Source organism: Anarrhichthys ocellatus, unplaced genomic scaffold, assembly GCF_004355925.1.
Source record: "Anarrhichthys ocellatus isolate YVR2014 unplaced genomic scaffold, GSC_Weel_1.0 scaffold1, whole genome shotgun sequence".
Taxonomy (NCBI): domain Eukaryota; kingdom Metazoa; phylum Chordata; class Actinopteri; order Perciformes; family Anarhichadidae; genus Anarrhichthys; species Anarrhichthys ocellatus.
The window spans coordinates 8730814-8741668 of NW_022280031.1; the positions used below are offsets into that span (position 1 = coordinate 8730814).

Sequence of the window (10855 nt, forward strand, 5' to 3'; positions counted from 1 at the left end):
GATAAACATTCAATAGGATGTAGTTTTTCTACTTGTGAATTTGTGCTTTTATTTTGAAACATAAATACTCGGGTTGGGTTAACGGAAGAGCTCTCTACTTCCGGAAAGGATTGTGTTTCGCGCATTGATAAAAAAAATTCACCTTCCTGGTTCTAAAGCTACCTTGTCAGGTAACTTATGTATATTTAAATTGCCATTGCACATGTTGGTACAGTATGATAGGTTTGTCTATACAACGATATATGTTCGCGTCGTTGTAAAGACTTAATCTCGAGCAAGTTGATCCACGAACCAGTGTCGCCTGCTTGACTGGTTATCCGACAGCTCAGCGCTAACGTTAGCATAAAGGTATCGTTAGCAAGACGATTCACGAGCGATCCGTGACCTGCTAACTTAACGTATCAGCGATTTTTAATCAACCTGAAATGCAGACCCATGCTACGAACTCAACTTTCCTAAATACGATGGATGTCGTCAGTATTTTGCGGTTGTTTACATTTTGTACTCCCTGTTCCTTCTGACGCGGTGCTAATCAACATCCGTCTGGCAGGCTTCGCTTAGCACAAACTCGGTTAAACGTTTGTGTTATCGGCTTCAGTCTTGGGTCCAATGTCAATGTTATATCTTATATCTGGGATATTGTCACTGCTGTAATTGTCGACCGAATAATTTTGTCTGCTGACATAGATTTAAAGCTGCTCCTTTGTTCTCTTGTTGTGAATGTCTGATCGATGTAACCCAGATTTCACGTGAGACCCAGATTAATCACCAGCCATATTAAATCAGGAGTTAGATAACACTACGTGTTTATCACTCAAAAGGGAAATTATTGATCTGCAATGACCCTGCTTTACTTAATCACCTCGCTGTACTATATACTACAGTGTAATAGACACATATAACATGTACATAATATCCGTTCACTGTTATGTTAGGCTGTGCAGACTGTATGTAGTGCACGTGTACTGTATCCTATCTATGCACATCTCTGTATATTGATGCTATATAGATTTGTCAAGACCGACCTATTTATTGTGACCGATACCAATAAATTACCAAAAAACAATAATCTTGCAATTGCAGAAAATGAAAGATAAAAACGACACAGCATTTATTTGATTGCTAGGCCTTCATTATTCATACAGTAAAGAATATATTTAATTGTTGTTAACTTTTATGTATATCAATATAACCCCAGACACTTGAGTGTCTGGGGTTATATTTTTTAAACATGTCAGATCGTAAAAAACAGCAGCAGTCAGATCGTATTGACAAGGTATAGAAAATACTATACTTTTTAAAATACTCTGGGTTTTCTCTTACTTACAGCTGAACCCTTTCAAGTGAAATCTCTTGTCTGCAGCAGTTGTAACCTGGCTTCACATTATTATGATAATTATGATCCGAAATTCCATTATTGGAACAGTCTTAAAAATTACATTTTCTCAATTATTGGCTAATAATTTATCAGCCACATGCATATCTACTTATAATCTATACAATACCTATTTCAGCTGTTTTATATTGACATCTTTTTGTAGCTTATTGTCTTTTTTTTTAGCTCTATGTATATTTTTGTACACTCCTGTAAATGTGTTCTCTGCTGTGCAGACTTTATTGAGCGCTACTGATGACTGATGTTTTTTTGTACACGTCAACATACTTAACCAGTCGAGCTGATTGTGATTCTGGTTGCTCAGCAGGAAACTGAAGTGTACCTTCTGAAGCAGAATACAGAGGCTGTGAGTGGGTCATCAGGCAGTATCCCTATGTCAGGCCGAAACGGGTCTGCAAGTGATGCAGACTGCCGGATCTCTGAGGACTGTAATGTCCCAGATGTTGAGCTGATGGAGCTGGGGCCGCTGCTGGAGGAGGTAGGGGGGCGACAGGCAGCATCTAAAGGCGTCCTTTCAGAGGTAGGACTGTTGCACAAAAAATCCCAGAGAAAAGGTTGTTATGGCTCAGTCGCGTCAGTGTTCTCTTGGGATCTCTTTAAAGGGAGCCGCAATGCTTGCTGACGAGGAAGAGGAGGATGATGAGGTGGGAGAGGTCCTGACCTTACCCCTTCAGGCTCACCACGCCATGGAGAAGATGGAGGAGTTTGTACACAAGGTAAAAATGTCTTCTCACTTTAATTAAACACACAACTTTGTATAAGTACCAGTTCAGTTAACGGCACCAGTCCAGATCTTATTGTGATAAACTGCCAGTCAGAAGTGTGAGATTGGTGTGAACAGGTCAGCACATGTTATCCAATCTGTTTTCACCGACCTGCTCCCACCTGTAGACGGAAAGAACAAACACAGATTTCTACAATGACAATTATTGATGTAGTTACCACAGGTATAAATGTCAGTTTAACAAAGTTGATTGTGATTGTTAAATGTTTGTTGGAGAATAAAAGATCCTATGACATCGCACAATTTGGCACCGAGCATAAATATTGCATCGCCAACGTAACATGAGCTGAAACTCGGCACCGTGTTTGTCTCAAAAGTGTATAACAGGTGTGGGGGGTCTGTTGTAGTTTAGCAGAGAGGTTCATGGACATGCAGGTGCAGATCTGGGTGAACAGCAACAACCAGCGATTACACTGCTGTGTAGTGTGAGTGAGTCGTACGTGGGGGGGTTAGTAATGCCACGTCAGACGCATGTTGTGTGTTGTTAAAGACTCACACAAGTCCCCATGGGAGACAACCGTAAGGTAGTTAACAATAAATCAACATTTAAGGTGTTGATTTCACTGCTACTACAGAAATTCAGTTTGACTTAAATTTCAATAAAGATTATCTGCGCTTAAACTATTTTAACTGTAAAGTAATTTAAACCAAAAATATTAGTCTCTGCATCATCAGCCATATGCTAGTTGTAAATGTATGCGTCTGTGAGTGAAAGCAATTCCTACTTTTCAGGTTTGGGAGGGGCGCTGGAGGGTCATCCCTTTCCATGTCCTGCCAGAGTGGCTGAAGGACAACGACTACCTTCTGCATGGACATCGGCCCCCTATGCCCTCCTTCAGGGCCTGTTTTGGGAGCATCTTCAGAATTCACACTGAGACAGGAAACATCTGGACTCACCTGTTAGGTGAGAATAAAATGCCTTGCATAACATCCCAAAAAATGTTAACAAACATGAGTTTTAGCAGCAGATTATAATCTTGTTAACAACCAGACATGTTAGTTTATTAACATATCTTTTAACTGGATAACTCTGGGCTGCTCTGGTCTCTTCTCTTGTCAACTCTCAGTAAAACTGGCCTATTTTCTCCCCTCAGGGCTGATCTTATTCATCTGTCTGGGCACGTTAACCCTGCTGCGGCCCAACATGTATTTTATGGCCCCGCTGCAAGAGAAAGTGGTGTTTGGGATGTTCTTCCTGGGAGCTGTCCTCTGCCTCAGCTTCTCCTGGCTTTTTCATACAGTCTACTGCCACTCGGAGAAAGTGTCTCGCACCTTCTCCAAGTAAGGCCTCACACCGTCAAACACTGCTTCACACATACTGGCCTCGTTGTTTGTCACTGTCAACATATTTTACTATTTTAGACTCGCTGCTATGGAATACACTGGTTCTTAATTTCAGGGATGCATATGGTTCTTCATGCTACTACTAGAGTTCAGTACAGTTAATGAGGGAAACACCCACAGTCATTATTAAGGGCAAAATGGCTTCATACTGATCTGTGGTTAAAGCTGCTAGATGAGTGCATTCACGCTTACAGACTGCTGTGGCATCAGGTTAATTTAGGCTGAATTATCAACCTGTATGCTACATTGGGATAGAATTAGAAATGTACCAGCTATTGCCCTAAGTATTGATGTTCCTGTGAAAATGACAGTAATCAAAAATCCACAGCATAGTTGTTAACGTGTGTTAAGAAACATGAGAAAACATCAGCTTTCTTGCAACAAGCAGATCTTCCGGCCAAACACCCAGCTGTTGTCTCTTTGTCACCCCCTCTCTTCAGGCTTGACTACTCGGGCATTGCCCTCCTGATCATGGGCTCCTTCGTGCCCTGGCTCTACTACTCCTTCTATTGTTCTCCTCAGCCTCGACTTATCTACCTCACCATTGTATGTGTCCTCGGCATTGCAGCAATCATAGTTGCACAGTGGGACCGGTTCTCTACACCTCGTCACAGACCTACACGAGCAGGTGCTAACCAGTCGAGGATAATATGCACTTTTTTGATAGTGTTTCCTCTGTAATGTTTGATTTGGGGTTATAATTGTGTTGTGGATGAAAGTAACAAAGGTCCATGCTTCTCTTAGGTGTGTTCATGGGTCTTGGGCTAAGCGGCATTGTCCCCACCATGCACTTCACCATCGAGGAGGGCTTTGTTAAGGCCACCACAGTCGGCCAGATGGGTTGGTTCTACCTGATGGGTGCCATGTATATCACTGGGGCTGGTCTGTATGCAGCCAGGATCCCTGAACGCTATTTTCCTGGAAAGTGTGACATCTGGGTTAGTATTTGATGTGTTACATTACATAACAGAACTTAGGAAAGCCAGATGATTAGTAGCGCAAACAGTCGTCCCCCACCCCCTCCCCCCCCCCGCCCCCCTCAAAATGGACTAATGATGATATTAAACTTCAATCGGCTTAATGGAGAGAAAATCTGCCAAGCTTATAGACATCTTTGTGTGATGAACACGATGCAGTGTTAACAAATGTGAATATTTCTGCTAAACAAAGGAGCAGTTTCAGACACAGCTGTAGACAATGGATGTATTCTTTTTAGTTTTTGTTTGATCAAACTGGCAAATGATAATGAATGAAACTAATACATAAACATCTCTTTCTCTGCTTCTAGTTCCACTCTCATCAGATTTTTCATGTTCTGGTTGTGGCAGCAGCATTCGTCCATTTCTACGGGGTTTCCAACCTGCAGGAGTTCCGCTACGGCCTCGAGGGGGGGTGTACAGATGACACTCTACTCTGAGAGGCCTGACTGTGACTTACTCATACTTTTCTTTATAGTCACACACACACACACACACCACACCACACACTCAAACAATCAATCACTTAAAATGCTGCTGGAATTCAATATAGTCACTTATTGCTCCTTCTGTACTTCTGATTTGCTAACATCTTGTTTGGGTTTTGGTGGTCTTTCTGTTCGGCTCTTTTTTGCTCCAATAAAGTAGCATTAACTAGCCATTGAACTACGGAGGGAATCTTCAACTGGCACTACTTCTACAATACGTATTAAATTTGAAGTCTACATTTTCAAGTAAGGTCAAAATGGGATTTTAACCAAAATCGTATATTCCTGTATCTGATGGTCACTTCTTTGAAGCTCACTAGTACCCCAACCTCCTTGTACTCTGTTACCATTGCACCAAGGGCACAGAGAGTATTATTTGTGCTGTAGCAAAGGGCACATACTGTAAACCAGTCCCATCCTGCCTCCCGGTCTCATGCAGGTTAGAGGATGAATGTACTGTCCACCAGGAGTGAGGTGTAGAGCAGTCCAGGACCATTTAGGTGGTTGAGGGCCTGCACAAACACCAGCTGTTTTCTAACTGTGCTGACGCTGATTGTGCGGCTGTGTGTTAAAACCTGGAGGACCACTGCGAAGCCACCCATGCCCACTCTGCAATAAAACATGAACTCTACTCTTAAGGCCCAGTTATTCAATCTAAAATCACATTAGAATGAAATGAAATACAATTTTATGAAAGGAACATAGCACATACATCTTATGAATGTGATCGATAGATGTGGTAAAACAAGGTGCAATACTCATCAGGATTCTTAACAAAATGATCAAAAATGAAGGGACTGGATACTTAAACTAACTGATATTCTCAGTTTCTTTGAACTGAATTTTGAAATTAAGTTCCTCTGCATTTGGATGCATTGTTTTGAATTGACAAAAGTCCCAAACAAATGATTTTCAAATGACATAATGGCATAGAAAATGTAGAAGTTAAGAGAGCTCCCCTGCTGTACTGCTTCAGTCAGACAACACATCGTTGATTCATTTCCAGAGTAATAGTTTCTGGGCGTTGCACAATGTACAGATCTGGAGAGGTCAAATTGTGGTTTTGTCTGCTAGAGATGTTTCTTTTGTTCTAGATTTCAGATGCAATGAGAGGTGTAAATATCAAATGCACCTTAGTGTATACTATTAAATTCAAAACGTTAAATCACTGTATGGGATTTAAAATGTGTTATGTATGATTGATATAAACTTTTAGTGTTCCTGTGCCTTAGGCCAATGGAAATGTTTTTAAATAAAACGGCCTATCTTAACAGTCGAGGGAGCTTCATGGATTTCCAGATGTTGATTTTTCTTGTTTTCCTTGCCATATATACAATCAAATCTTTATTGAACGTAAAACTCCATGGATAGGTTGTATCAACTGCTGTTTAAGACTCCTTTTTCTAGATCAACTTATTCGAGCTTTATTACAAAGACTAAAACAATGTGTATTCTCGACTTTGTGTAATGTCCTGTGTAGAAAGTGATAAATCATACATTTCACTGAAATGTAAACATCAATATTTATTAATGGTAATCTTGGAAAATTATTGGAATAAATTTTTTCCACATGTACAAACATGGTGTCCAATTGTCAATCGTTTACAATGTAAGCCTATGACATCGGCAGTAAGCAACTTTGAAGGCAACAGGATTAAACCTGCAGTTTATCACGTGTTTTATCGCCGTACAAAATTGTGTTTACTAGTAGAGATCAACGGTTACCATGTTTTGAGCACACAAACCGAGGCGACACAACAGGATCTTCCTTGTTTTCCTTAATCTCCTGGGATTAGCTGCTGGCTGGAGACCAGGAACTGGGGCAGAAAGATGTGTGGTGTGACACCACAGCTGTAATAATGTCACTAGAAAATGCTTGCTCACTTGTTCTTTTGCTGAAATAAATTGATCCATAATTAATTTGCATTAAAATGCCAAACGACAGTCTATCGGGATGATAAATCAGACATAATTAGAAAGCATTTCTCCTTCAAGGCTTCACAATCATTTAACATATTTATTATCACTGTTTTCATTACTGTGTCCTTTGTAGATTAGGGCTTTGTACAACAGTGAATTCTGAAAATTAAAAAGTATATTTGGATTATGCATTACACTAACTCTTTAACTAATTGCGTAGTCTATTGATTTACATTTTTCACTGATTTCAATCAATGAAAACATTGTCTGATGGATTATTTTGTGAGGTGATCACCAGTGATGTCATCACGACCCTTGTGTGAAATGCGTAGGCCTCGAATCCCTTCTCACAAAATATACATCACTAGTTTAACCGGCCTCGCCTAGTGACTGTCCAGCCAGGACACGAGGCCCAGTGGTGTCTGACGAGCAGGGCCGAAATAGATTTTTTTTTTTTTTTTAAAAGGGCACCAGTGCGCAAAGGTTTTCTAGATCGTAGGGTAGCATATGTGACCCTGCATCATTTCTGCAGTTTGTTGAACATGGGGCACACATTTTATGCTATTTTATACTTCTACTTCACTATATAGTGGGATATTGATGTTGTACGTTTTACTCAGTTTCATTAAGTTGACAGTTAGAGTTACATCAAAATGCTGCTTCTGTTTTCAGAAAGATTCACCAGAAATTAAAAATCAATAATTGACAAGGACCATTCTCATTACTCGGTACTTTTACTTTTTGTACTCTTTAAGTACACTTTGCTGGTAATACTTGTGTGGTTTTACTAAGGGATTTTTATTATTAATGACCTTTACTTGTGGGGTATTTTATACTAAGGCATAACATCTAAGTATCAAGTAGAACATCTGAGTATTACTACCATCGTTGCATAACTCAATTTCATCTTCACAAACGGCAATATCTTCTGTTATTGTCAGAAATGCTTAATGTTTTGCAAAACTCAGTTGCTATTTCGTGTAGCGTAGTCACAATTATTATGGAGACCATAAAAGACCAATTAAATGTAACCATACAATTGTCATTTTCTACAGTATATTTATTTACAAATGTTGTTACACTCTAGTCAACAGAACAAGCAGAAGTCTATCCGGAACCAAAGCACGTCCATGTGTTTCTGAACGAGAGCATTTAGTGGCTGGTAGACTTCATGACCAACTAGTTTGCTCTGTTTTACGATTTTATTGTCATATTCAACATTGTCTTTTCTTCAACATTTAGGTACGTGTTATTTGACTTTATTCAATAGTGTGCGTTTTATTTGTATTGATGTTTACTGTTCATGTAGATGTCTGTTACTTAGTCTGTTGAATTAATTGTTAGCACAGATGCAAGGGGTGGGGTTTACAGTTGGTGAGTATTGTAGTTTTTTTAAACTAACTACCCTTATAGATAAATATCTCAGACCGTGGTTCAGCATGAAGATTGCCATAATTATTTTTTTGGGACATAAATGAAGCATGTAAACGTTGATTTTATTTGTCACGGACTTCCGGACTACGAAGGTTCCGGATATTTGTAACACCGGACCTCTCACTGTGTGCGCCCCATCGTTCTTTTCGTTATCATAGCACTCCTAACTTAACAGAAGCCAGTTAGCTTGGTTCAGTGCGGTTTGGGCCGTTAGAAGATACCGTAATATGGCCAGTAACCAAGAGTCCAAAGACGGCACGGACCGGTCCGACCTGGTTTCTGAAGACGGGAAGAATATCAAAACGGTCGTGTGTCAGCGCTGCGGATCCAAAGTGCTCTGCCCGGGGATGGCTGTGTTTGCAGAGAAGGAGGTATGATGTCTGACATAAAGCGATGGGCTCACGTCAGTGCTCTGCTATATTAATATTTAATCTGCCTGTCCTCGGTTAATATAAATCATTCAATAGTTTGTGAATGGCACCATTTCATTTCACGGTGCTTTACATGTTAATAAAACCAGTGGTACAATGCAACTATATACATTGACTCAAATAATGAAGTTAAGTGCAGATTTTAGGAACACAACTGGAGTATTTATATTTGATGCTACTTTACAAGTGTTCCAATACGGTTCATAGAGAACTATTCCAGTTGTACTCCGCTAGATGTATTTGATAGAGTTACTAGTTAATTTGCAAACAAAGATTTTACATTCAAAACGTATGAAACATTTCTAAAATATTACGCATTATTGTAGATTAAACTACCCAACCGTATATAAAGTAGTAAATTATTTCACCCCGAGCAACTACAGGAGACAAATATCACTTGCATATTAATGCATCAGCATTAATAACAAGTACAATTATATTTTATAGTTTAACACTAACTGATGCAATGTTAATGCATTGAGATTTTTCAAGTACATTTTGCTAATATCAGTTATTAATAATTATTTTATTTAAGTAACACTATAAATGCATTACTTTTACTTATAATGGGGGATTTTTACATTGTAGTATTGCTACTTTTATTTTAGTAAATGATGTGAAAACTTGTTTTAACAGTAAATGAAACAATAGGCAGAAACTGATACATACATAGCTTTAGGAGAATGCTAAACCAAATAAAAAGGTCTTGATAGCATCAGTAAATATCATAGTCTAAGATCAGCAGGCGGACTGTCTAATTCTTGAATATGAAGAGGATTGGTGCCTTGTGATCTGAGACATCACCAGGGTTTATACACTGTAAGCACGATATATATTTTGGCCATTTAGATCTTGACAAGCAACAGCCAGCCAGTGGTGGTTTCTAGGGACCAGAGTGGGGAAGTCCGATTTTGATATCTCTTTGATCCAGCTTGGTCTAACTATATACAATGAAAGATATGAATACATGGCAACCTGTTCATGAATATACTAAGTCCTACGTGATTTTCAGAAATGTTTTCATGTCATCTGAGGCTATGTTTTCACTCACCAGCTGTTCCTACCGTCCATGCGGAAAAAGAGCGGCCTCAGCACCACAGAGGGCTCCGTGGACGGGGACACTCTGACCGCCCACTGGTTTGTGGACGACATGTACACTTTTGAGAATGTGGGCTTCACTAAGGACGTGGGGAGAATAAAGTATCTCATCTGTGCAGATTGTGAGATTGGACCAATTGGCTGGCACAGTTTGGATGACAAGAAAAGTTTCTATGTGGCTCTGGAAAGGGTGAATCATGCATAGTCTAAATGCATATGTGAGCCCACATGAACTGAAAAAAATGTGTTGTCAGGCTATGCATCTTTTCATGGATTTACTCCAAACACTTGCATATACTGGTATGTGTACGTTGTATATGATAAAAGGACTGCTACTCTCATTCTCCTCCATCACACTAACAGTAGGATCATGCTGTTCTAATAAATATGTTTTTTTGCAAGCTGATGTTGAATACCATCCTGGATAATGTGATGTTAAACTCCCTCATCTCAGCGTCTTTTAACCCACAAAATCACTTTCAGTCAGATTAAAAGATGAAAATCATACTGACACAAGTCAGTGCTCGTTTAACTCATTAAAATAGTTGAGTACTAAAACGATCAGATTAATCAATTGACTAATTTTCATTATTGTTAATTGGATACTTTTTGATTTTATACTTGTGGTCAAACAAATGCAGTTTGAAGATAAAATGTGCGTCTCTGTGATCTGGTGATGGACATTTCTCACTATTTTTCTGTCATTTTATAAATTGGGTGAATTCACTAAACATGTTTGATGGATTATTAAATACTGGAGATAAGTTACTCACTGTTGAGAAAAATCAGGTCCCCATTTGCGTGATTGTACCCTAAAAATACAGTGAGCATCATCGTCTGACATTCAGCTTGCTCCACATCTTTTTGCTGAAATGGCTACAAGAACCTGTCACTTCTTATACAATTGTTATTAAAGCACATGCACGGTCTCACAATTCTCAAGTACCCAACGAGGCAAGTCCCAATCATATTGAAAAAAACAC

General features: G+C 39.3%; 2 protein-coding genes across 4 annotated transcripts; both read left to right on the forward strand.

The window, feature by feature from the left end:
• The first annotated feature begins 68 nt into the window (after positions 1-68).
• adipor1a (adiponectin receptor 1a) lies at positions 69-6568 on the forward strand. Of its 2 annotated transcripts, none has more exons than XM_031845324.1 (8): positions 69-170; positions 1704-1916; positions 1999-2112; positions 2913-3084; positions 3275-3461; positions 3965-4152; positions 4269-4462; positions 4813-6568. In XM_031845324.1, the coding sequence occupies exons 2-8, from the start codon at positions 1770-1772 to the stop codon at positions 4939-4941; spliced, it is 1131 nt and encodes a 376-aa protein (XP_031701184.1). In that variant the 5' UTR covers positions 69-170; positions 1704-1769; the 3' UTR covers positions 4942-6568. The 2 variants fall into 2 exon arrangements, with proteins under 2 accessions (XP_031701184.1, XP_031701269.1); XM_031845409.1 differs by having other exon boundaries at positions 78-170; positions 1701-1916.
• A 1247-nt stretch (positions 6569-7815) lies between these two features.
• On the forward strand, positions 7816-10541 carry rabif (RAB interacting factor). 2 transcript variants are annotated; one of them, XM_031845751.1, is made up of 3 exons: positions 7816-8151; positions 8502-8714; positions 9829-10541. In XM_031845751.1, exons 2-3 carry the CDS (start codon positions 8571-8573, stop codon positions 10075-10077), a joined length of 393 nt encoding a protein of 130 aa, XP_031701611.1. In that variant the 5' UTR covers positions 7816-8151; positions 8502-8570; the 3' UTR covers positions 10078-10541. The 2 variants fall into 2 exon arrangements, with proteins under 2 accessions (XP_031701611.1, XP_031701526.1); XM_031845666.1 differs by having other exon boundaries at positions 7816-8714.
• Positions 10542-10855: the final 314 nt, after the last annotated feature.

What these genes read in the sequence shown, in the direction of transcription:
- rabif (XM_031845666.1), top strand. Translation starts at nt 8,571, where the DNA reads ATGGCCAGTAACCAAGAGTCCAAAGACGGCACGGACCGGTCCGACCTG. An exon ending in CTGTGTTTGCAGAGAAGGAG is followed by an intron (nt 8,715 to 9,828) that starts GTATGATGTCTG and finishes TTCACTCACCAG; the next exon opens with CTGTTCCTACCGTCCATGCG.
- adipor1a (XM_031845324.1), top strand. Translation starts at nt 1,770, where the DNA reads ATGTCAGGCCGAAACGGGTCTGCAAGTGATGCAGACTGCCGGATCTCT. An exon ending in TGGAGGAGTTTGTACACAAG is followed by an intron (nt 2,113 to 2,912) that starts GTAAAAATGTCT and finishes CCTACTTTTCAG; the next exon opens with GTTTGGGAGGGGCGCTGGAG. An exon ending in CTGGAAAGTGTGACATCTGG is followed by an intron (nt 4,463 to 4,812) that starts GTTAGTATTTGA and finishes CTCTGCTTCTAG; the next exon opens with TTCCACTCTCATCAGATTTT.